The sequence below is a fragment of the Hyperolius riggenbachi genome, chromosome 7, assembly GCF_040937935.1.
Source record: "Hyperolius riggenbachi isolate aHypRig1 chromosome 7, aHypRig1.pri, whole genome shotgun sequence".
NCBI classification, from domain to species: Eukaryota; Metazoa; Chordata; class Amphibia; order Anura; family Hyperoliidae; genus Hyperolius; species Hyperolius riggenbachi.
In genome coordinates, this window is record NC_090652.1 from 82,140,376 (window position 1) to 82,166,679 (window position 26,304).

General features: G+C 44.9%; 1 protein-coding gene across 1 annotated transcript in view; it reads right to left on the reverse strand.

Annotated features, from left to right (window-relative positions):
* The window catches only part of LOC137524390 (hydroxyacylglutathione hydrolase-like protein), a 44,287-nt gene that overhangs the window by 2,411 nt on the left and 15,572 nt on the right, over positions 1–26,304 (reverse strand). The window contains exons 4-8 of the mRNA XM_068244165.1: positions 23,096–23,213; positions 21,546–21,654; positions 10,717–10,820; positions 5,533–5,634; positions 567–646 (exon numbers count right to left, since the gene is read on the reverse strand). Of these exons, the coding sequence (XP_068100266.1) occupies positions 567–646; positions 5,533–5,634; positions 10,717–10,820; positions 21,546–21,654; positions 23,096–23,213 (513 nt within the window). The remainder of the gene's footprint in view (positions 1–566; positions 647–5,532; positions 5,635–10,716; positions 10,821–21,545; positions 21,655–23,095; positions 23,214–26,304) is intronic.

Genomic DNA, 26,304 nt, shown 5'->3' on the forward strand with positions numbered 1-26,304 from the left:
GCCCAAGGCCGGGGCCTTCGAGGCCTTTCAAGAATTCCAGTCCTGATTAGAGACAGGTGTCTTTTAAATAATATCAGGGTTTTGGCTTTCAGTGGCGATTTTTGTTGTTTCGTTACCTGCCATATACTAAACTATAATCGACCATCTGTAACAAAAGCCCCCTTCCAGACACCCAACCTTAACTTCCAATCCCTAACCAATACTCACCTTTTGTCATCTTCACTCCCAGCACTGAATCCAGCTCTCATCAAGCCATAATCTTCAATGCTGCATGTTTCATCTTTGTAATACCAGAATGCCAAATGTTAACCTCCAGCTGCCAGAAACAGTGACAGGCACTTCTTCTGTATAATACCTTAACACCTGGCACCAGAAATTACCCCCAGGTGCCAAAAACTGCGCCCAGCTGTGTAATAGACAGAGGCAGTCTTGTCTGTTGCACGACGTTGAAGTGAATGGCGCCGATTAAAGCCTGATCTACCTACAGTGCTCCAAACACACACGTTATAAACTAGGTCTAAGCAACTGCAGTTTGTTTTCAATTCCATGCTTACAGGTCAGCTCACCTTACTCTCATAAATGGGTTATAGAGAAACTCCTCCTCCAGGCTGGAGGGCACCGTTGGAATGTCATCCTCATCTCGAGCCTGAAAAGCACAATCCCAAATTTGCTTTAATTTACAATAGTAAATTCCATGTCCAAGGTGTGGCAAAACCTATAATATTACTATGCAATGTATTGTACAGTTCAATGTTTATTTCATGCTTGGTTTTGATGCCAGCTAATTTAATTAAGATACTAAGATGTTGCTGCCTTAAAGGGATATTTAGGTCAAATAAAAAAAAAATGAGTTTTACTCACCTGGGGCTTCCCTCAGCCCCCTGCAGCTGTCCGGTGCCCTCGCAGCATCGCTCCGATCCTCCTGTCCCGCCCGGCGGCTGCTTCCGGTTTCGGCGACAGCCGCCGACAGGCTGGGAACGCGAGTGATTCTTCGCGTTCCCAGCCACAATAGCACCCTCTATGCTGTTATTGCGGCCTCCGGTGCAGGATGTCCACTGTACCTGCGCAAGCTGCTCTCAGAGTCGCACTCACATCATCCGGACTGTACTGCGCAGGCGCAGTAGTTCTGCGCATATGCTGTACAGTCCGGAGTACGTCAGCGCAACCAGTGAGCCACATGCTGGAGAGCAGGAGGAGCCGACCAGGAAGCCGACCTGGCGAGGTCGGCATCTCCACCGGAGGGGACTGGGAGCCACCAGAGCTGCAGCGAGGGCACAGGACGGATGCAGGGGGCTCGAGGAAGCCCCAGGTAAGTGGATTTTTTTTAATTTAACATTGCTTGGACCTTCCCTTTAAGGTACATACACACGTCCAACTTTTTCGAACATCTGGTCGTCCGACTTGTCGTTTGAACGACAAAGTTGGACATGTGTACGTGCTATCGAGCGACTGATAACAGCTGGTCTGCCCAATCCGCTCAGCGGATTCGATGGACTAACTGTCGTTCAAATGACTGTTAGGTCCGTACATGTGTACAAACGACTTTTAGTAGTTTGTCCATCTAATAGACCTCCAAACAACAAGTCATTTGATTAGTCATTGAATCTAGTCCATTGTTCTATCCAGTCCATTGTCCATTATCAAGTTGGTTAAATGACATGTAAATTAAGTAAATTAGCACTTTGTTGGGCAGTGTGTACATGACGTCTGTACAACCTGTTTTTTGCACTACAAGTCGTTCAAACGGCAAGTCGGACAACAAGTTGTTTGACAAAGTTGGACGTGTTTATGCACATTTTGGCCTCGTTCAGACTATACGTGCTGCCATGGGCATTTCGGTAGTCCGTATAGTGTGCGACACGCAACAACAGTAGAAGGGCATAGACAGTCCTTCTACCGTTCCCATCATATGTGCTGCGCTGCACTGCGATGCGCTATCGCACTGCTGCACGCATTTTTTGGAAATTGCAGAGCAGATCCATTCACTGCAGTGAATGGGATCTGCAGCACAGAGCATAGTAGCGCAGATGGCGTGCAATCATACGCAATGCATTCCGTTCGCAAGGCTATCTCCGCTAAATGATGTGAACGCGCCCTTAGATAGCTGTAGGTGATACCTGCTGAGTGGTCTATAGACTTATTTACTTACTGAAACAATGCCTTTGTAGGGAACTTCTGTAGCTTCAGATAAGACCTATTGTGATCAAGGCTTTTCTGGAAGCTTCTGGGTAATGCCTAAAGCTGGGTCTACATGGCACGATGTGTCTTATCAATCGAGCCGCTGATGCGGCTCAAATGATTAGATCCGACAGGTCCGATCTTGCCGCGGCCGATTCCCCGCTTGTTCCCCGCGAGCAGACAATAGCGGGTAATTGAGCGGAAGATAAGCGGCGCTGGCGGGGACGAGGGGGTATCGAATCCGAGGAACGTGCGGACGAGCGGGTACGCGGCGGGTTCGCACGGGGATGCGGAAGAGTCGATCCGGCGGATAATCGAGCCGCCGGATCGCTCCGTGTAGACCAGGCTTAAAAGAGCCAGGTGGCTGTGTCTAGAGAGAGAATTCTTCTGGGGTTGTGAATGAGCAATCTGCTGTATATTATTCAATGGAGTCTTGGGGTGTTACTACTGCATAATATGGAGTGTTACTACTGCTTGAGATGGAATAAAGGAGATTTCTTCGAACTATTGGTCTGCTCGCGGTGATTGAACCCTCATCTCATCACACAAGGTGCATCAAAGGAATATTAAATTTGTATCAGCTCAAACCCATTAGTAAGCTAGTAACTTTTTTTAATTACTACATAATATTGTGAAATTGGGAAAATATGTTTACATTATTAGCGTTCTTATTTTTCTGAAAAGTTTAATACGTTTTCACCTTTTCTCTACTCCGTTTCCTCCCTTCTATCATCTCATCGAATGCCTGTTTGTTAGTTACCGACAACTCCAGGCTGGAGGTAAAATACCAAACATCTAACTTGGTTTAACTGCAAGCTCTAATCTTTGTGAATTGGCATTTATGAGGTATTTACCTTACAAGTCAGTAATTTACCTCACAGGTAGGTAATTGTAGTTTTCCATGCGGTAACAGCCTTAGTGAATTGACAATTAACAAAATGTTTGGTAAAATTAGATGTTTTCTGCTTTACCTCAGGCAGTAATGCTTTGTGAATTGAGCCCAATAAAGTGCAATTCCAGTCATAGTAAACCTCACTAACTGACTTCTTTCCCATCCTGCAAACTTCCATTCTAAATGTATGCCGTTTTTAGAAATAGTTATGTGTATCTAGACAGAGCCATTTTTAGGCATAGACAAACTAGGCAGAGGTCTGGGATGACAACTGTAGGACGGGGCACCACGGAGCTAATCTTAGCACACTGTACTTCACGGAATTCTTATAGCCTATTGCTTGCTCCATTAAGAAGGGGTTGGATGGTAATTTTAACAGCTACAGTAAGGGCAATGCTGTGTAAAGACCCAGGCTGTGCATAAACAATATAATTAGTTTAAAAGTGGATACACACCCCTCAAAACAGTTACTGGAAGACTTTGTCATATGGGATCAGTGAGTTTGCACCAGTGAGATAAATAATTGCCAGGACATATACATGTATCTGTATCCTTTACAAATGTATTTATATGTAAACTATCAATTTTCTATTACAGCCCACAAAACTAATTGATGTAGGCTATGATCCTGTTCATGAGATTGGGTTGGGGTAGGGAGACAAAAGGTGCCTTGCCTGGGGTGCCAAAATAGCCTGAATCAGTCCTGTATCTGGATAACCTAGTGATTATTGGTAAGGGACAGCATTATTGACTTCTGAGATATGTCTCATGTGAAGGCACTAAATAAGATTATAGGGGTGCTGCTGCATTAGCGTGGGACACAGAGCCCCTTCTCCAACACCAGGAAAAAAAACCACAAAGGGAAAATGTCAGTCTAATTTCCCATGCTAGAATGTGAGCAGCTAATGCAACCCAGCTCTCCAATGACTAGGACCAGAAGCAGAACTCTGGACATTACACTGATGATGGCCCCAGATGTTGCTACCAAGGTTGTGCTCATGAGTCCGTAAGGACTTGAATTCGTGATTAAAATTAGGCTTAATTGCCTCAGCTGTGCGGCTGGGAGAGAGGGGGTTACTTACCCATAAGTCTGCTGTCTTCTATGCATTCTAAACATCTTGCACGCGTCACAAGACCCTTCCTCCTCCAATAGGACGCATGCAAGACGTTTGGAACGCATAGAAGACAGCAGACTTATGGGTAAGTAACTCCCTCTCGCCCAGCCGCACAGCTGAGGCAAATAAGCCTCATTTAAATCATGAATTCTCGTGAGCCCACCACTGGTTGCTACACTGATATTAAAGCGGTATTGTCACCATAAAAATCAAATATCAACAGCAACTGGTCTGAGTGTATTAAGTGATAAAGATGCTAATCCTGCATTTAAAACTTTTTTTTGCTGTTATGGAATGTAGTTATCACATACTTTAGGAGCACTGGCCCTAGTGCCAAACAGTGCCAAAAAGTTGAATGCTGGGAGTTCTTTTGAATGCTGGGAGTTCTTTTTATCTATAATATATTCCTCCTCTTCCTTTTATTTCCCTGCCTAGCTGATCACTTGTGTTTACAAGCAAGGCTGAGGTGACTCAGTGATTGGATGTGTAAATAAAAAAAAGACTCTGGGAGGAGAGCAGCTAATGAATACACACTGAGCAAGAGAAAGGAGGGGGGGGGGGGGGGAGGAAAGAGTCAGGGAGGATATGATGTCAGCATTAGCTTGGCAAGATGGCCACTGCCTAGACTAGGATTTTCTGCTTTTCCTTTGTAAAATTCACAGGAATCATTACGTGAATAGCACAATACATCTGTTATGTAAGTAGAAGTAGTATTTATCTACTTATATACTGTATGTGTTTTTATTTCTAGGTTAGCATGGGTGTCACTTGTTCTTTAAAGAAATGCTATGACATGATTTTAATTATAAGAGAATCTGCACTTCTAGTTGTGCTGATTGGCAGAAACAGGGGCCTGAGAAATTGGGCGCTGAGTAATACCAATAGTAGATCATCAGTAATGCTACTATCACCTTCACTAACCTTACTCTAAAACTAACCTATTCTCAACTACTTCTACCACTTAACTTTCTTCCTACCTACCTAACACTAACCTACAGCAGATGTGGGTCCTGCATTTCTGGAACTCAGATTTACTATAGCTGAGTGCCCGCCGCTATTTCCAGAGCCCAAATTTACCTCCTGGAACCTGACTACAGCATAGGCGAGTGACTATTACCATATTAATGACACTCGTCCAAGCTGCCAGTTCATCCATACAGCTGGATCTCATCTTTTCCCAGCTGTAACGAGGTATTGCAGTTGAAGTTATAACAAAAAAAAAAAAAAACACAGACACACAAAAAACATAACTAATAAAATTAGCATTTCCTGATTCTTATGTGACATATGAACCAAGAGGAAATGACTGCATGTGTTGGTAACATGATATTAGCATTAGATACTCACCTTAGCCCAGGCCAGTTTCTCTTTCACATGTTCATTGTCTGGTTCAACTTTCAGAGCAAACTTCAAGTTCCTCACAGTGTATTCATGGCCACAAAACACTTTCTAAAGGAGAGGAGCAGAGAAGAGGACCGGGTCATCTCAATGGCTTGTGAGGAGCACTTTTCAATCAAAGTTTCCTTTACTAAAGTGTAATTAAGCTTCACATGTTAAAAGTGTATGTGAAGTTATATAAGATGCATGTGTACATACAGTGCCAGTCTTAATGTAGCCACATATTTATCGATTTTTTCTGTTCAATTCCTGGCAATTTCGATCACTCCGACAGAAATCTGTGCATCAACATGTCAGATCAATTGTAATTTGGATCAACTGTCTTGAACATTTTTCAAAATTGTCCATCTAACAGGACAGAATATCTCAGCCAATCTGGGGCAGGGGAGAGGCTATAGACCAGTGGTTTTCAACCAGGGTTCCGTGAGAATCCCCCAGGGGTTCCAGAGCGTTTTGTCTCTTCTGCGGACAGATTGGTCCAGCTTTCTCTTTCCATGGGACAAAATAGTCCCAACTCTTCCTCTGATGATGAGACCAGCGGATTGATTAAATCTACAACACATCAAGCCTCTCTTACAGGGCAGTTTTCGCGCCCATATTCAATGTTGTGTGAGAGGTGGAGCATGGAGGATGTAGCGGCGAAGGAGAGAAGAGGAGATGCCAAAGCATTGCAGCGGGCAGCGGCAAACCAGACGACTGAGTGAAAAGGAGTTGAGAGGAGACGGCTGAGCGAAGAGGAGACAGTCACCGGGTGAGTATGTAGCATGCAGTGCACTGTATTGTAGCGTGATTACCTATGCTGGGGGCCCCTATTCCTCCCTACCTACAGGGAACACCTATGCCTGATTATCTATACTGGGGTCCCTATTCCTGCCTACCTATACTGGGAACACCAATGCCTGATTACCTATACTGGGGTCCCTATTCCTTCCTACCTATGCTCGGAACACCAATGCCTGATTACCTATACTGGGGGTCCCTATTCCTGCCTACCTATACTGGGAACACCTATGCCTGATTACCTATACTGGGGTCTCTATTCCTGCCTATCTATACTGGGAACACCTATGCCTAATTAACTATACTGGGGGCCCCGATTGCTGCCTACCTATACTGGGGGCCCCCTATTCCTGCCTACCTATACTGGGAACACCAATGCCTGATTACCTATACTGGGGTCCCTATTCCTTCCTACCTATGCTGGGAACACCAATGCCCGATTACCTATACTGGGGGTCCCTATTCCTGCCTACCTATACTGGGAACACCTATGCCTGATTATCTATACTGGGGTCCCTATTCCTGCCTACCTATACTGGGAACACCTATGCCTGATTACCTATACTGGGGTCCCTATTCCTGCCTATCTATACTGGGAACACCTATGCCTGATTAACTATACTGGGGGCCCCGATTGCTGCCTACCTATACTGGGGGCCCCTATTCCTGCCTACCTATACTGGGAACACCAATGCCTGATTACCTATACTGGGGTCCAGAGCCGGGACAAGGTCCTCCAGCACCCAAGGCTGAGACACCAAAGTGCGCCCCTCCATCCCTCCCACCTCAGCCTCCACACACTGATTGCTATTAGACTAAGAGGCACCACAGGGCCCACAACCTCCCCAACACCTTAATATGTAGTTATCTGGCTTGCAGTCACTGCCATGTATCCCCTTTTCTTATTTCTTTCTGCTTCAAACACAATTAGGAATGACAGCTGAATGAATTCTGTGCCCCCTCCTACCCTGCGCCCTGAGGCTGGAGCCTCTCCAGCCTATGCCTCGGCCCGGCCCTGCTGGGGTCCCTATTCCTTCCTACCTATGCTGGGAATACCAATGCCCGATTACCTATACTGGGGGTCCCTATTCCTGCCTACCTATACTGGGAACACCTATGCCTGATTATCTATACTGGGGCCCCTATTCCTGCCTACCTATACTGGGAACACCAATGCCTGATTACCTATACTGGGGTCCCTATTTCTGCCTACCTATACTGGGAACACCTATGCCTGATTACCTATACTGGGGGCCCCTATTCCTGTCTAGCTACCCTTGGAACACCTATGCCTGATTAACTATACTGGGGGCCCCGATTGCTGCCTACCTATAATGGGGGCCCCGATTGCTGCCTACCTATACTGGGGGCAACTATAGCAGGCTACCTATACTGGGGGCAACTATGCCTGGCGACGGGGCTGAGAAATGTGCAGGCTGCAGTAAATGTTTTAAGTTCGCAATCAAAATGGCGGTATTGCTCAGCATAATTTTCATGCAGAGATCCCTGCGATTTGAAAAAAAGGTTCCTTGGCCCAAAAAAGGTTGAGAAAGGCTGATTTTTGGCCCGAAGGTCCATAGCATTGTAGTGCAATGAACAGTGAAATACTATGGTTTGATAGAAAATCAATGTGCTGTGTGTGGTAGGAATCCATCCCTCTCTGATCAACATCCAATCAGAGAGGGATCAATGGTTGTGGCATGTGCTGTATTTTAAGTGAACCTGAGATAGTTCACACAACATTATTTATACTTACCTGCAGCTTCCTCCGACCCCATGATGTGTGTGGGTTCCCTTGTCATCTTCCCTGGCCGCTTTATTCTCAAGAAGTAATCCCCGGAATTCGGGACCGGTCATCCTCTTCTGGGCATGCGCAGAATGCACTTTGCTGCGGGAGCACAACAGGGGCATGCGCAAGAAGGGCCGTGCATGCTCAGATGAGGACGACTGACACCGGTGACTACAACGGGGGAATGGAGCCACGGGGGAGGATGGTTAGAGAGCCCAGACACCTCATGGGGCTGGAGGAAGCCCCAGGTAAGTATAAATAATGTTGTGTGTGCTGTCTCAGGTAAACTTTCAGGTGTGCACACACATCCAATTTCAATTGGCCAATGATACCACCTCCAGGTAGTATGAGGGCCAACAGACTTTGAATACTATGATCTGATTGTGTAGGTAAGCTCTTATACTACATGGAAGTGGTAAAAATGGTCAATATTGGCCTATCAAAATTGGATGCGTGTATGTTGCCCTTTTCTACTGTAAAGTTTAATAGGTTTAAATAAAATCTCTCTTCTGTGGGGAATCTCAGTCTGCAGAGACAGACAATTAATTAAGGATTATAAAACTTCTGCGTGGCTGAATCAGGATACACAATACCTGTGTAGTCTTAGCTCCAAACAAAATCAGGTAAACAATTACAATCAGATTTGCTAAAATTCTTGAACCATTTAAATGCAAATAAACTGAAAATAGAGCTTGACAAAATTCGAATAGCTTTCCAGGATAAGTAAATATGAACAGAAATAAAAAGGCAGAACACGTGTTTCAGGTGCCAGATATGCCGAGCCTGCCACTGCAGTACAGCTGGCTTCCTCTCCTGTCTGGAGTCAGCTGCTGGGCAGGCCAATCAGGTGTGATCATGTGACACAGAAAGTAGTATAAGAACAGATACGAGACTACATTTCTCAGAATATCTACAGTACAGTATAACCCATATGTCTACACAAAGAGGTAGCTTTCAGGGAGTAGTTGGTGGTCAACTGTAAGAGCTCAGGTCAGATAACAGAAGAGAACAGACAGGAGAGGTCTTAAGCTACATACACATGCCTGTTTGAACTCAGCTGTGGCAGACAATAAGACCACCTAGACCGAAATTTGTGAGGGAATTCAGCGTGTGTACAGTGGCCGTAGATCTGCTAAAGATCTGGCATGCTGCATTGTTCTTTCCCGCCTTCCTAGCCTAGAGGCTGATTACGTGTCTGTATTGCATTGCCACTGCACTGTCACCCATGGGATCATTCAGTGATCACTGGCAGGGGAATGACGTCCCCCAATGTGTCTAGGGCGTTACTGTAAGTCTTTACCGACAGGAGCACAGCTGCAGCAAACACAGCTGCACAAAGCATTTTTCAATTTGAAAAGATTTTTTCAAATGTAATATTTAAAAAACACTAATTAACATAGCTTTCAGAATTTGTCTTTCATTAATTTTGGATGTAGCTGGGTAAAGAGGAATTGTCCGCCAGAAAATCAAATTCCTTGTTTCCACTGCTCTGTGTTCATTGTGCAGCCTGGAATCTCACCCTGCAGTGCAAGCTCTCCTATCTATTCAGAGATGTTTGTGTCATAATAAATCTTATCTCAGTCAGTCAGGCTCTATTCTCTCGACATCGCTGAGGAGGAGGGGGAATTCAGTGCTGCTGAAATACAATCACTATGCTGTGCTCTCACGTGTTTAGAAAGCAAGCAGCTATGACAGTCAGAGATTCCAGGAGAAAAAAAAAATATCCAAAAGTAAGGGTGACCATGACATCAGTATTGGCTTCACTCAGAGGGAACCAAGATGGCAAATGCTAGGGACAGAATTATCTTTACTATATAAAATTCAATGAAATCAAAATGTGGACAGTACAATACATATTTTATGTATGTAGAGCAAGTAAAAATGTATTTTGTTTTTTTTCCTGGCGTAGTATGAATGACCCTAATGTTTTTTTGTCCCTCTGCTTTAAACAGAACATTTCCCTTTAAAATAGAACTACATTTTGTGAAGCAAACCTGTGAAAACATTATACTGTATACATAGTACTATGATATGATTGTTTCATGTCTATTTAGTAAATGATTTGATCCAATCCTCCTGATGTATGTATTTGCAAATCTTAAAGAACAACTATGTTTTTCTTTGTAAACCCCACATACCTATAGAGCTTTTAGCCAGAAACACAAATGCTTTTTAGAGGTCTCTCAGCACAGCCTGCTGTGGACAGTCCTCCATAGTAATGCCCACAGTGAAAACTGTTCTCTTCAAATGTCATTCTTCATATAAAACATTAAAATATGGGGGGGGGGGGGAGATTTTGTATTGCTATTTGCTAGTAATTACTGGAAATATATGTGGCATTTAGAATTTTAGTTAATTTTGATATTTGTCCTTTAAAGCTATATTTCCCCAGTACACTGCTTTCAGCAGGTGTTTTGCTTTGCCCCTGCGGACTAGCTCTGCCCCTACTACAAGGTGACTCCCGCCCATAAGCTCAGAAAGGAAGCAGGTGTTCAGTGCCCCGATATGCACATAAGCAGCTCATCGTTTTTGCAAGTGTTGGAGGAAAAAAAAATTTGATATACCGTTTCAGGCGGCAGTGAGCTGAGGGTTTCTAGTAGATTCTTGTACATTTGTTCAGCAGTGCCTTCAAAGAACTGTCCACAGCCTCCTACAAACAGGGTGTCACCTGGGGAAGAAGGAAGAAAAAAAACAGCATTTTTTTTAAAGTAAACCTGAACTGACTTGACACAATGAGATAAACATGTGTTTGTACAGTGCCATTCTAGTATATAACTAGTCTGTGTTCATTTTTTTCTCTTACTGAAAGGGTTAAACATTCACATGTTTCTCTCTAGTTTGGACTTAGTTCGGATACTGCATAGTCAATAAATTTGCTGTGTTACAGGCTTTAAAGCAATGCAGAATTGGCAATGCAGCTCAGCCTCTTTAACCACTTGAGGACCACAGTCTTTCTACCCCTTAAAGAGAGTCTGAAGCGAGAATACATCTTCGTTTCCGACCTCATAGATAGGCACACATGCCCCTGCTAAAACGCTGCTATCCCGCGGCTTAACGGGGGTCCCTGAGCCCCCAAATCCCCTCCGTGCAGCGGGGGAGAGCTTCCGCATTGGGGCAGGGCTAACCGCCGCAGCCCTGCCTCCCGCGCGTCTATCAGACGCGTACCTTCGCCTCTCCCCCGCCCCTCTCAGTCTTCCTTCACTGAGAGGGGCGGGGGAGAGGCGGCGATGCCCGTCTGATAGACGTGCTGAGAGGCAGGGCTGCAGCTGTTAGCCCTGCCTCCAGGAAGAGCAAAATGTACGACCAAGTTGGTCGTTGATTTTGCAGGGGGGGTTTTGGGGGTGAAGGGACCCCCGTTTAGCCGCGGGATAGCGGCGTTTTAGCAGGGGCACACATGCCCCTGCTAACTATGAGCTCTGAAGCGAGATTTATTCTCACTTCAGAGTCTCTTTAAGGTTATACAACCTACTATCTAAATGAATTTTACCTCCTTTTCTTGTCACTAATACAGCTTTCTTTTGGTGCTATTTGATTGCTGCTGCGAGTTTTACTTTTTATTATATTCATCAAAAAACACATGAATTTTGTCAAAAAAATGATTTTTTGAACTTTCTGTGAAAAAATTTGTCAAAGTAAAATTTCTGTATACATTGCAAGTTTATTATGCTACATGTCTTTGATAAAAAAATAAATAAAAAAAATTCAGTGTATATTTATTGGTTTGGGTAAAAGTTATAGCGTTTACAAACTATGGTGCAAAAAGTGAATGTTCCCATTTTGAAGCATCTCCGACTTTTCTGACCACCTGTCATGTTTCATGAGGTGCTAAAATTCCAGGATAGTATAAATACCCCCCAAATGAACCCATTTTGGAAAGAAGACATCCCAAAGTATTCACTGAGAGGCATGGTGAGTTTATAGAAGATTTTATTTTTTGTCACAAGTTAGCGGAAAATGACACTTTGAGAGGAGAAAAAAAAAAGTTTCCACTTCTGCTAACTTGTGACAAAAAAAAAATGAAATCTGCCACGGACTTGCCATGCCCCTCTCTGAACACCTTGAAGTGTCTACTTTCCAAAATGGGGGGTGTATTTTTACACATACCCATGCTGGGTGGGAGAAATATCTCTGTAAATGACAATGTTTTGATTTCTTTTACACACAATTGTTCATTTACAGAGAGATTTCTCCCACACAGCATGGGTATGTGTAAAAATACACCCCAAAACACATTATACTACTTCTCCTGAGTACAGCGATACCACATGTGTGGCACTTTTTTTGCACCCTAACTGGGCTAAGGGGCCCAAAGTCCATCGAGTACCTTTAGGATTTCACAGGTCGTTTTGAGACATTTGGTTTCAAGACTACGCCTCACGGTTTAGGGCCCCTAAAATGCCAGGGCAGTATAGGAACCCCACAAGTGATCCCATTTTAGAAAGAAGACACCCCAAGGTATTCCATTAGTAGTATGGTGAGTTCATAGAAGATTTTATTTTTGTCACAAGTTAGCGGAAATTGATTTTTTTTTTTCACAAAGTGTCATTTTCCACTAACTTGTGACAAAAAAATAAAAACTTCTGTGAACTCACCATACTATTAACGGAATACCTTGGGGTGTCTTCTTTCTAAAATAGGGTCACTTGTGGGATTCCTACACTGCCCTGGCATTTTATGGGCCCTAAACGTGAGGAGTAGTCTGGAAAGCAAATGCCTCAAAATGACTTGTGAATAGGACGTTGGGCCCCTTAGCGCACCTAGACTGCAAAAAAAGTGTCACACATGTGGTATCGCCGTACTCAGGAGAAGTAGTATAATGTGTTTTGGGGTGTATTTTTACACATACCCATGCTAGGTGGGAGAAATATCTCTGTAAATGGACAATTGTGTGTAAAAAAATAAAAAAAATTGTCATTTACAGAGATATATTTCTCCCACCCAGCATGGGTATGTGTAAAAATACACCCCAAAACACATTATACTTCTTCTCCTGAGTACAGCGATAGAATGTGTGACACTTTTTTTCAGCCTAGGTGCGCTAAGGGGCCCAACGTCCTATTCACGGGTCATTTTGAGGCATTTGGTTTCTAGACTACTCACGGTTTAGGGCCCCTAAAATGCCAGGGCAGTACAGGAACCCCACAAGTGACCCCATTTTAGAAAGAAGACACCCCAAGGTATTCCGTTAGGTGTATGGTGAGTTCATAGAAGATTTTATTTTTTGTCACAAGTTAGTGGAAAATGACACTTTGTGAAAAAAACAATAAAAATCAATTTCCGCTAACTTTTGACAAAAAAATTAAATCTTCTATGAACTCGTCATACACGTAACAGAATACCTTGAGGTGTCTTTTTTTTTCTAAAATGGGGTCACTTGTGGGGTTCCTATACTGCCCTGGCATTTTAGGGGCCCAAAACCGTGAGGAGTAGTCTGGAAACCAAATGCCTCAAAATGACTGTTCAGGGGTATAAGCATCTGCACATTTTGATGACAGGTGGTCTATGATGTGGCAAATTTTGTGGAACCGGTCATAAGCAGGGTGGCCTTCTAGATGACAGGTTGTATTGGGCCTGATCTGATGGATAGGAGTGCTAGGGGGGTGACAGGAGGTGATTGATGGGTGTCTCAGGGGGTGATTAGAGGGGAAAATAGATGCAATCAATGCACTGAGGAGGTGATCGGAAGGGGGTCTGAGGGGGTCTGAGGGGGATCTGAGGGTTTGGCCCAGTCATTATGAGCCCACACGGGGCAAATTAGGGCCTGATCTGATGAGTAGGTGTGCTAGGGGGTGACAGGTGGTGACAGGAGGTGATTGATGGGTGTCTCAAGGTGTGATTAGAGGGGGGAATAGATGCTGGCAATGCACTGGCAAGGTGATAAGGGCTGGGGTCTGAGGGTGTGGGCGGGTGATTGGGTGCCCTAGGGGCAGATAGGGGTCTGATCTGATGGATAGCAGTGACAGGCAGTGATAGGGGGTGATTGATGGGTAATTAGTGGGTGTTTAGAGAAGAGAACAGATGTAAACAATGCACTTGGGAGGTGATCTGACAGCGGGTTTGCGGGCGATCTGATGGTGTGGGTGGGTGATCAGATTGCCTGCAAGGGGCAGGTTAGGGGCTGATTGATGGGTGGCAGTGACAGGGGGTGACAGGAGGTGATTGACAGGTGATCAGTGGGTTATTACAGGGAAGAACAGATGTAAATAATGCACTGGCAAATTGATAAGGAGGGGTCTGAGGGCAATCTGAGTGTGTTGATTGGGTGCCCGCAAGGGGCAGATTAGGGTCTAATCTGATGGGTAACAGTGACAGGTGGTGATAGGGGGTGATTGATGGGTAATTAGTGGGTGTTTAGAGGAGAGAACAGATGTAAACAATGCACTTGGGAGGTGCTCTGACAGCGGGTTTGCGGGCGATCTGATGGTGTGTGTGGGTGGGTGATCAGATTTCCCGCAAGGGGCAGGTTAGGGGCTGATTGATGGGTGGCAGTGACAGGGGGTGATTGACGGGTGATTGACAGGTGATCAGTGGGTTATTACAGGGGGGACAGATGCATACAGTACACAGGGGTGGGTGTCTGGGGAGAATCTGAGGGGTGGGGAGGTGATCAGGAGCCCCCAGGGGCGGAGCAGTGCTTTTCAGCGCTGCTAGATTTGGGCGCAGCCGGCGCCTCCCTAGACTTCAATAGGAATCACTCCTATTGAAGCGCTCAGTGAGTAACGTCGGCTACATCAGAAGACGGAGCCGAGGTTGCTTAAAAACATAATTTGGCCTCCAGCAATCGCTGGAAGCTGAATTATTTAATTCCCCCACTATCCATGGCAGCCTGGAGGGGGAATAGTAATTAAATCGGCCCGGACTTGTGCAGAAGCAGGATCAGCTATATACCGCTGTATCCTGCGCCCAAGTCTACCGGCGCTGATTTCAAATGTACTCCCCTAGGGGCAGTTAGGACCTAAAATAAAAAAATAGCGTTGACAGATAGTGACAGGGAGTGATTGATTGGTGATTAGGGGAGTGATTGGGTGCAAACATTGGTCTGGGTGGTGGGCAGGGGGGGGTCTGAGTGGTGCTGTGGGCGATCAGAGGGAAGGGGGGGGCAAGATCAGTGTGTTTGGTGCAGACTAGGGTGGCTGCAGCCTGCCCTGGTGGTCCCTCGGACACTGGGACCACCAGGGCAGGAGGCAGCCTGTATAATACACTTTGTATACATTACAAAGTGTATTATACACTTTGTATGCGGCGATCGTGGGGTTAACAACCTGCCGGCGCTTCCGAACGGCTGGCGGGTTGTCGTCGCGGGTGGGCAGAGCCAGTTGCGTCACTAGTGACACGATCGCTCCCCCGGCATGCCGAAAGGACGCAACGCCCATGGGCGTTTTGCGGTCCTTTCGGCGTCCACTTTGCCGCCACTCATCGGCTGTGGGCGGTCGGCAAGTGGTTAAAGATGCCTAGGTAAATTACTGTTGGAATTTTTCTATCCCATCTGTGTAGTGAGCTGCAATATGAGTTGATTTCCCAGAGTGCTCTGGGGCAGGAGGCTGCGTGACATCATAGCCTAGACTAAACATCACTGGGAGGGTGGGGTTACATACCAATTTACAGCAATATATAGTGATAAGAATTACGGATGCTGAAGCTAGGATGGGTCTCATAAATAGCATTTTATGTACTGCTTAGTCATTACAGGGGCATGTGTCTGTGCTTGGTGAAAATGTAATTCCCTCCCATGGGTCAGTGGAGAGCTGCATGATATGATGCATTTTTGCTCATCAAAACTTCCAGTCTAAATTGTGCTACATCAGGGAGCAACATGACATTTTTCTAATTGGGTTATTTGCCATCTTAGTAAGTTCAGGCACTGGGATTCCAGAGGGATTCTGAGGCTGCAGTCTAGAAAACCTAGCTAATAAAAGCATAGTTCAGATCATTAATAGCTTAAAGTGAACCTGTGCGAGGTAAAATTATTTAAAATAAACACATGATGTATCTGCAAATGAATATACATACTTACGTCGCTATCCGTTCCTCTCAGAAGCTCACCATCTTCTTCTAACGATTCCTTCCAGTTTTGACTAGATCTAGTCACTAATCCTTCAGGAAACTGTAAGCCTTAGAGCCATTTTCCACAATATCAGCTGCTCTCAGTTATAACTGAAAAGACAACTAATGTGCAAGGTAGTAACCATGTTTCCCTATGGCTCAAACGATATTACTGGTTAACGGACTGCTGACCTGGCAGCTGTTATGAGGTCATTGCCATTTTTAAAATGAAGGACAGAGAACTCCATCAATCCCAGTGGACAAATGGGACTAGGGACAGGAGGAAGAGATTGATGAGCAAATTATATATAATTAGCGCAGAATCCAAAAACAGAAGACGAATCTTCAACAAAGAATAAGAGCAGGCAAATCTCCACCACAGTAAATGTTGGGGTCACGGCACAGCTGTGCAATCATGGATACCCAGAAAAAGGAAAGAGACTTACCAGCTGGTGACAACCCACATTATAAGGTTGTATCAACGATTTGGTAAAACTTCAGGAAGCAACAGTCCATCCAGGATCCGCCAATTCAGCAATGATTCATCTCACAAATGGATATCAGTAAACATCGTAAAAAACAAACGGCAACTCTAAGTGTAAACTGTTTAATAAAGAGTTTTCATAGTAAAAACAGCATAAAAAAATAGCATAAAAACAAAACTTACTGACAGGGCGCATGCAATGGGAACCCCGAGAATGTTGCATGCGTGTATGGGTCAGCAGTATAAGACAGTATTAAGGTGCCACCTGTCTCCTTCCTGACCGATTTCGCAAACTAGCATCATCAGGGGATTGAAGCTAGTTTGTGAAACCGGTGGGGAAGGAGACAGGCGGCACCTTTATACTGTCCTACACTGCTGACCCATACACGCATGCAACTTTTTGGGGGTTCCCATTGCATGGGCCCCGTATGTAAGTTTTGTTTTTATGCTATTTTTTATGCTGTTTTTACTATGAAAACTCTTTATTAAACGGATTACACTTAGAGATGCCGTTTGTTTTTTATGATGTTTACGGATATCCATTTGTGAGATGAATCATTGCTGAATTGCTGGATCCTGGATGGACTGTTGCTTCCTGAAGTTCTACCAAATCATTGATAGAACCTTATAATGTGTGTTGTCACCAGCTGGTAAGCCTTTCCTTTTTCTGGGTATCCATGATTGCACAGCTGTGCCGTGACCCCAACATTTACTGTGGTGGAGATTTGCCTGCTCTTATTCTTTGTTGAAGATTCGTCTTCTGTTTTTGGATTCTGCACTGATTATATATAATTTACCTGTTTGTGAACTCTGGACATTGTTCTTCTCTCAGCGGCGGTCACTTTTGTTTACTTGGTGCTGATACACATATGCAAACGAGATTGATAAGCAGACTATGCAGAAGGCAAGTATGACTTGTATGTTTATTTTTTACTTCAGTTTTGCTTTAAAGAAGGGATGTGGCCCATGCAGAGTCAGGGCTGGGACCCACTAAAACGCTTTTGGATTGCCGACAATCCTCGGCGTTATCAAAAACACTTTGCCAATTAAATTGAAAGTGAATGGTGGTGAACCTACAAGCTAATCTCAATCGCAGAACATGCAACATTTTGTGAGCTCTTGTGCTCTAATGCAAAGTATTGGAGCACAGGAATCACTTACAAAATACTAGGAAAAAAAAAACATTAGCCATTGTGATTCCTAGTGGGTCCTTTAATTACATTTTGTTTTACCTAGAGAGAGAATCTATGAATGCGGTCACTGCTAAACATGGTGTATAGGGATCCCGGAGTGTGCACAAGGCTTGGGGAAGGGGGGGGGGGTTATATCACCTAGGCCATCGGCTTCCTTCTGATGGGCTCCATGCCGCAACCCATCTTCTTCCACTTCCGCCTTAAGAGCAGAAGTTCAGTTTTAGAACGCAGCATGAAGCGCATCGGAAGGGAGTCGGCAGGTTAACCCCTGTGTGGCTCAAACTAATTAAGCATAAGGATGAGCACAGGGAAAGCATTGGCAGCTTTTATAGTTTCTCAGTATAAGTTCACTTTAAAGTGTAACTCAAGCTAAACCTTTTGCACTCAAGCTCTGGATATAGTGAGGGAGGGGTGGTTAGATCATCATAAAGTAAATAACTCAATATGTAAGTAGTAGAAGTGTGAAAGAAAAACAAATAATGAGGAAGAATTAAACAGATTACTCACAGAGTCTCAAGGCATCCCGTCGTCTGTGTACTACAGAGCAGCTGAATCACTTGTAGGGGCCAACAAAAGTAAATATTTCCTCCCTGGGTGCATATTGTAGGAACGTTGGTAGGTTCCTAACTTCCACAGATTTCTTGTGCGCCGGTGAGGTTATTAGTCATAGCTGCTGCAGTGTAAGGTGCCTCTGAGCCAAGACAGGCAAAGCAGGCGCCAGACATTTGGGTGTCACCATAGCGTACGTATCTGTACACCGCTGGTGAGCTGGGCACAGGGTGAGACAAATAACGGCTCACCCTGCTGCCACTTAAATCTCCGGCGGCGTAAAATACTATTCCCCCTGAGTCATCACAAAGACGGAGAGTTAATTATCACCGGAACCCCAAATTACTCTTACATGCCCCGCACAGTATAACATTACTGCTACGCCTAGTTTTGGGCTCTTGGCACGGAACGCCAAAACCACCTGCTTCACGGAAAAGACTGTAATGTGAATAACGGCTACTGCGGCACTCAGAGGTTAATTATGGCGCCAGCAAAAGATGGAGCCCAAATTACAAAAAAACTGTGCAATTCAGCCGCCAGCCGCCATGGCGGCCTGGAGGGGGAATAATAACTAATGCCGCCAGGAAATTTGCAATAGCGGGGTGAGCAGTTTTTTGGCTTCACCCTGTGCCCAAATTTCCTGGCGCCCTTTTTGCATTTATGCCTCTGAGTTGCTATGCTGCTGCAACAGCTGAATAATAATCTCTCCAGTGGCGCAAGGGATCTGCGGATGTTACGAGCGTACCAATGTTCCTACAACATGTAAAAATACACCCCAAAACACATTATACTTCTTCTCCTGAGTACAGCGATAGAATGTGTGACACTTTTTTTCAGCCTAGGTGCGCTAAGGGGCCCAACGTCCTATTCACGGGTCATTTTGAGGCATTTGGTTTCTAGACTACTCACGGTTTAGGGCCCCTAAAATGCCAGGGCAGTACAGGAACCCCACAAGTGACCCCATTTTAGAAAGAAGACACCCCAAGGTATTCCGTTAGGTGTATGGTGAGTTCATAGAAGATTTTATTTTTTGTCACAAGTTAGTGGAAAATGACACTTTGTGAAAAAAACAATAAAAATCAATTTCCGCTAACTTTTGACAAAAAAATTAAATCTTCTATGAACTCGTCATACACGTAACAGAATACCTTGAGGTGTCTTTTTTTTTCTAAAATGGGGTCACTTGTGGGGTTCCTATACTGCCCTGGCATTTTAGGGGCCCAAAACCGTGAGGAGTAGTCTGGAAACCAAATGCCTCAAAATGACTGTTCAGGGGTATAAGCATCTGCACATTTTGATGACAGGTGGTCTATGATGTGGCAAATTTTGTGGAACCGGTCATAAGCAGGGTGGCCTTCTAGATGACAGGTTGTATTGGGCCTGATCTGATGGATAGGAGTGCTAGGGGGGTGACAGGAGGTGATTGATGGGTGTCTCAGGGGGTGATTAGAGGGGAAAATAGATGCAATCAATGCACTGGGGAGGTGATCGGAAGGGGGTCTGAGGGGGATCTGAGGGTTTGGCCCAGTCATTATGAGCCCACACGGGGCAAATTAGGGCCTGATCTGATGAGTAGGTGTGCTAGGGGGTGACAGGTGGTGACAGGAGGTGATTGATGGGTGTCTCAAGGTGTGATTAGAGGGGGGAATAGATGCTGGCAATGCACTGGCAAGGTGATAAGGGCTGGGGTCTGAGGGTGTGGGCGGGTGATTGGGTGCCCTAGGGGCAGATAGGGGTCTGATCTGATGGATAGCAGTGACAGGCAGTGATAGGGGGTGATTGATGGGTAATTAGTGGGTGTTTAGAGAAGAGAACAGATGTAAACAATGCACTTGGGAGGTGATCTGACAGCGGGTTTGCGGGCGATCTGATGGTGTGGGTGGGTGATCAGATTGCCTGCAAGGGGCAGGTTAGGGGCTGATTGATGGGTGGCAGTGACAGGGGGTGACAGGAGGTGATTGACAGGTGATCAGTGGGTTATTACAGGGAAGAACAGATGTAAATAATGCACTGGCAAATTGATAAGGAGGGGTCTGAGGGCAATCTGAGAGTGTGGGCGGTTGATTGGGTGCCCGCAAGGGGCAGATTAGGGATATAGTGAGGGAGGGGTGGTTAGATCATCATAAAGTAAATAACTCAATATGTAAGTAGTAGAAGTGTGAAAGAAAAACAAATAATGAGGAAGAATTAAACAGATTACTCACAGAGTCTCAAGGCATCCCGTCGTCTGTGTACTACAGAGCAGCTGAATCACTTGTAGGGGCCAACAAAAGTAAATATTTCCTCCCTGGGTGCATATTGTAGGAACGTTGGTAGGTTCCTAACTTCCACAGATTTCTTGTGCGCCGGTGAGGTTATTAGTCATAGCTGCTGCAGTGTAAGGTGCCTCTGAGCCAAGACAGGCAAAGCAGGCGCCAGACATTTGGGTGTCACCATAGCGTACGTATCTGTACACCGCTGGTGAGCTGGGCACAGGGTGAGACAAATAACGGCTCACCCTGCTGCCACTTAAATCTCCGGCGGCGTAAAATACTATTCCCCCTGAGTCATCACAAAGACGGAGAGTTAATTATCACCGGAACCCCAAATTACTCTTACATGCCCCGCACAGTATAACATTACTGCTACGCCTAGTTTTGGGCTCTTGGCACGGAACGCCAAAACCACCTGCTTCACGGAAAAGACTGTAATGTGAATAACGGCTACTGCGGCACTCAGAGGTTAATTATGGCGCCAGCAAAAGATGGAGCCCAAATTACAAAAAAACTGTGCAATTCAGCCGCCAGCCGCCATGGCGGCCTGGAGGGGGAATAATAACTAATGCCGCCAGGAAATTTGCAATAGCGGGGTGAGCAGTTTTTTGGCTTCACCCTGTGCCCAAATTTCCTGGCGCCCTTTTTGCATTTATGCCTCTGAGTTGCTATGCTGCTGCAACAGCTGAATAATAATCTCTCCAGTGGCGCAAGGGATCTGCGGATGTTACGAGCGTACCAATGTTCCTACAACATGCAGGCCGGGAGGTAATACTTGTTTTAGAACTCCAGCTGCTTTTGTTGGGCAGTGGTGTTATATACTATGGCAAAGTCTGTTTTGTAGTTGTAAGGTTATGAAGCATGCCAGTTACCTGAAAATAGTGCTGGAGCGTCAGGGCAGCCATCTTCCCACATGTAGAAGCAGATGTGGCCAGACGTGTGGCATGGGGTGAAGAGGCATCTCACATTTATGTCTCCAAACTGTAATGAGAAACTACTTCAGTCACACGATGAGTGGATTATGACAGAACTATAGTAATGGTCTATGGCAGGCATTTCCAAAGTCCAGCCAAGGGGCCAAATGCGGCCCATCGAGCCTTTTCTGGTGGCCCCCAAAGCTCTTAGCTTTGTTAATTTTATGCACCCCGAAGGCTGTAGCTGCAGTACCGCATGCAGGGGCCACCTCATGTTGCCGCCCTGCCTCCTCCTCTGCTCGCTTGTAGGTTATCAGCCACCATCAGTTAGCAGCAGCAACCACTGATTAGCAGCTGCCACTATGCCAGCAGCAGTTGCAGGTGTTTTGGATTAATTAGCTGATCGGAGTCTGACACTTTGAGCCTAGAATAATGAACATTTTCAAAATATTCTAATTGCCTGAGATTTTGATTTTGCGGTTCTCATAAGCTGTAAGCCATAATCATCAAAATAATAACAAATAAAGGCTTGTTATATCCATATTCCATACATTAGTTTCACCTTTAAAGAGACTCTGTAACAAAAATGTCATCCTGTTATCTACCATCCTACAAGTTCCTAAACCTATTCTAATGTGCTCTGGCTTACTGCAGCACTTTCTACTATCACCGTCTCTGTAATAAATCAATGTATCTTTCCCCTGTCAGACTTGGCACACTGCGTCTGGAAGGCTGCCAACTCTTCCGTGCTGATCTGTTATGCACGCCCCCCTCCAGGCCCCTCTATGCACGTGTGTGTGTGTGTGTGTGTGTGTGTTTTATTTACATTAGCCAGCTTTTCTCTGCTCTCTTATCTTTCACAAGCTGGATAAATCCACTGTTGTGAAAGGAGTCACATGCTGAGGAATTACAGACAGACATGGCAGAGCTATCTGCAGGAAGAAACAATCAGCCTGTAACTCTTCAGTGGATGATAGCTGCAGGGAGAAAGAAACACACAAATGATCTTTTGAGATTCAAAAGGAAAGCTGTATACAGCCTGCTTGTGTATGGATGTATTTTCTATGTGTGGACATACTGTACATCAACCTACTTCCTGTTTTGGTGGACATTTTGTTTGTTTATAAACAAACTTTTTAAAACTGTTTTTGACTACTTTTAATGCGGCAGGGAGCAGCGAAATTGTTACAGAGGGGAATAGGAGATGTCCCCTAACGCACTGGTATGTTTACTTTTGTGCGATTTTAACAATACAGATTCCCTTTAAAATTGAATTAATGAAATAAATGAACTTTTGCACGATATTTTAATTTTTCGAGCCTAACCTGTACATGATAATGACATTGCCCTTTCAATTAGGATCTGACAATCGGATTAGAACACAGACAGTGCTAAAGAGCCCTCAGCAAATGTTTTTAATATTCTCTGTATAGTTCTTAGGAAATAGTGATATTTCCATCTATAGCAATACTAATAATATTACTAAACTTATTCACTAGATGTATCACCTTTAAAACTTGGTTATGAACCACTTTATGTGTAAGGCCTCCTATCTGATCGTCAGCACCATATACAAGTAGGTCAGGAAATCGCTGTACAAGATCTGCGTTGCCTCGGGAATGGTCTCTGCAAACGTTAAAAGCAATGTTTAAAACAAACACAGTAGGTTAGTCCACAAATAATAGATATTGTGTGGTCACCTCTAAACTTGACAAAAGTGGTATCCATTAATTGCAGTGTGATATCAATAAAACATATCAAGGAAGGAGAATGAGGTACATGAGATTTACTCCAGAACAGCTGCAACGCATTTAACCACTTAAAGAGAACCCGAGGTGGCCTTGTATTACGTAAGTGGGGCACAGAGGCTGGTTGGGCACACTAACACCAGCCTCTGTTGCCCCATCGTGTGTGTCAAAGACCCCCCTGCTCGCCGCTAAACTCCCCGCAGTGCTGGCGACACGCAGCACGTCGCCAGCACAATGTTTACTCTAGCGCTGTCTGTCAGCGCCGCTCCCACGCCTCCTCCGCATCGCCGCTACCCGCCCTCGTCCCTTCCCTCCAATCAGCGGGAGGGAAGGGACGAGGGCGGGTAGCGGCGATGCGGAGGAGGTGGCGGAGCGGCGCTGACAGACAGCGCTAGAGTAAACATTGTGCTGGCGACACGCTGCGTGTCGCCAGCTCTGCGGGGGTATAGCGGCGAGCAGGGGGGTCTTTGACACACACGATGGGGCAACAGAGGCTGGTGTTAGTGTGCCCAACCAGCCTCTGTGCCCCACTTACGTAATACAAGGCCACCTCGGGTTCTCTTTAAGGACTGCAGTCTTAAAACCCCTTAAAGACACTTTCTTTCCATTCAGACCACTGCAGCTTTAACGGTTTATTGCTCGGTCATACAACCTACTATCTAAATTAATTTTACCTTCTTTTCTTGTCACTAATACAGCTTTCTTTTGGTGCTATTTGATTGCTGCTGTGATTTTTAGTTTATATTATATTCATCAAAAAAGACATGAATTTTGTCAAAAAAAATGATTTTTTTAACTTTCTGTGCTGACATTTTTCAAATACAAATTTCTGTATACATTTTTGTCTAAATTTATTGTGCTACATGTCTGATCAATACATAAACACTTATTGGAATTTTTTTTGTTTGGGTAAAAGTTATAGCATTTACAAACTATGGTGCAAAAAGTGAATTTCCCCAGTTTGAAGCATCTCTGACTTTTCTGAGCACCTGTCATGTTTCACGAGGTGCTAAAATTCCAGGATAGTATAAATACCCCCCAAATGACCCCATTTTGGAAAGAGGACATCCAAAAGTATTCACTAAGAGGCATGGTGAGTTCATAGAAGATTTTATTTTTTGATGACACTTTGTGACAGAAAAAAAGGGGGTGGGGTGGGTCATTTTTGGTGTGCGTTTACTGTCCTGGCATTTTGGGGGGTGCTAAATTGTAAGCACCCCTGTAAAGCCTAAAGGTGCTCATAGGACTTTGGGCCCCTTAGCGCAGTTAGGCTGAAAAAAAGTGTCACACATGTGGTATCACCGTACACAGGAGAAATAGTATAATGTGTTTTGGGGTGTATTTTTACGCATGGGAGAAATATCTCTGTAAATGACACATTTTTTTACACACAATTGTCCATTTACAGAGATATTTCTCCCACCCAGCATGGGTATGTGTAAAAATACACCCCAAAACACATTATACTACTTCTCTTGAGTACGGCAATACCACGTGTGACACTTTTTTGCAGCCTAGGTGCGCTAAGGGGCCCAAAGTCCTTGAGTACCTTTAGGATTTCACAGGTCATTTTGAGGCATTTGATTTCCAGACTACTCCTCACGGTTTCGGGCCCCTAAAATGTCAGGGCCGTATAGGAACCCCACAAGTGACCACATTTTAGAAAGACGACACCCTAAGGCAGGGGTTCTCAAACTGGGTGCCGCGGCACCCTGGTGCGCCCTGGGCACCTTTCAGGGGTGCCTCTGCATGCATCCCCATCCTTTATGTAATACCATCAGATAATGCAACCGCGCATTGATATACAATGTGGCTGCATTACCTGCTAGTTAACTTTTAGTCCCCGCAACCATGGTTGAAGTTGAACATAAGAGGAATCATGGTGTCTAAGCATCACTAGCTACTTGGAGTGGGTCATCGCCTGATAAGGGTCATAACAGCATTTTGGTAGTTGTTTTTGCCGAGGGGTGCCTTGAAAAAATTTCAAAGCCATCAAGGGTGCCTTCACCCAAAAAAGTTTGGTAACCACTGCCCTAAGGTATTCCGTTAGGAGTATGGTGAGTTCATAGAAGATTTTATTTTCTGTCACAAGTTAGCGGAAATTGATTTTTATTGTTTTTTTTTTTTTTTTTCATAAAGTGTCATTTTCCACTAACTTGTGACAAAAATTTAAATCTTCTATGAACTCACCATACACCTAATGGAATACCTTGGGGTGTCTTCTTTCTAAAATGGGGTCACTTGTGGGGTTCCTATACTGCCCTGGCATTTTAGGGGCCCAAAACCGTGAGGAGTAGTCTGGAAACCAAATGCCTCAAAATGACTGTTCAGGGGTATAAGCATCTGCAAATTTTGATGACAGGTGGTCTATGAGGGGCGAATTTTGTGGAACCGGTCATAAGCAGGGTGGCCTCTTAGATGATAGGTTGTATTGGCACTGAAGTGCAGGAAGCGCGGGATGTTCTCAAATCGTGACCTGGACATTGCAGCAGAGAACATGGGCATGTGATGTATTGGGTGCGTAGACCAATAAGACCGCAATACATTCTTTTTTACTAGACCCATGTTAAGGAGAAGGCCCCAAAAAATGTTGGAAACTTGGAGTGGTTTCCACCGAAAAGGCTGGGCATGGTAGCTTCTTGGATTGGCGGTTGCATATTGTGTGGCATAACGGTAGGTCTCAGCCACAATTAAGTCGTAGAGATCCACGGTGCAGAACAGATGAAAAAAGTCTAGGGCCAATCCTAGATTATCTGTCTTCACCTGGACTCCAGACTGGGCGGTGAAAGGGAGCAGTACGGGTGCGGCAGAACCAGGGGATTGCCAATTGGGATTTGCCAGCACCTCTGGGAGACTATGGGTATAGTACGGGCCTGTTTGGCTGGTGGCTGCGACTAGGGTCTTAATGCACGTGCCACCGAACCAGTTTCTACTACCATGCTGGTGCTTGCCACTTCACCAGGGTCTAC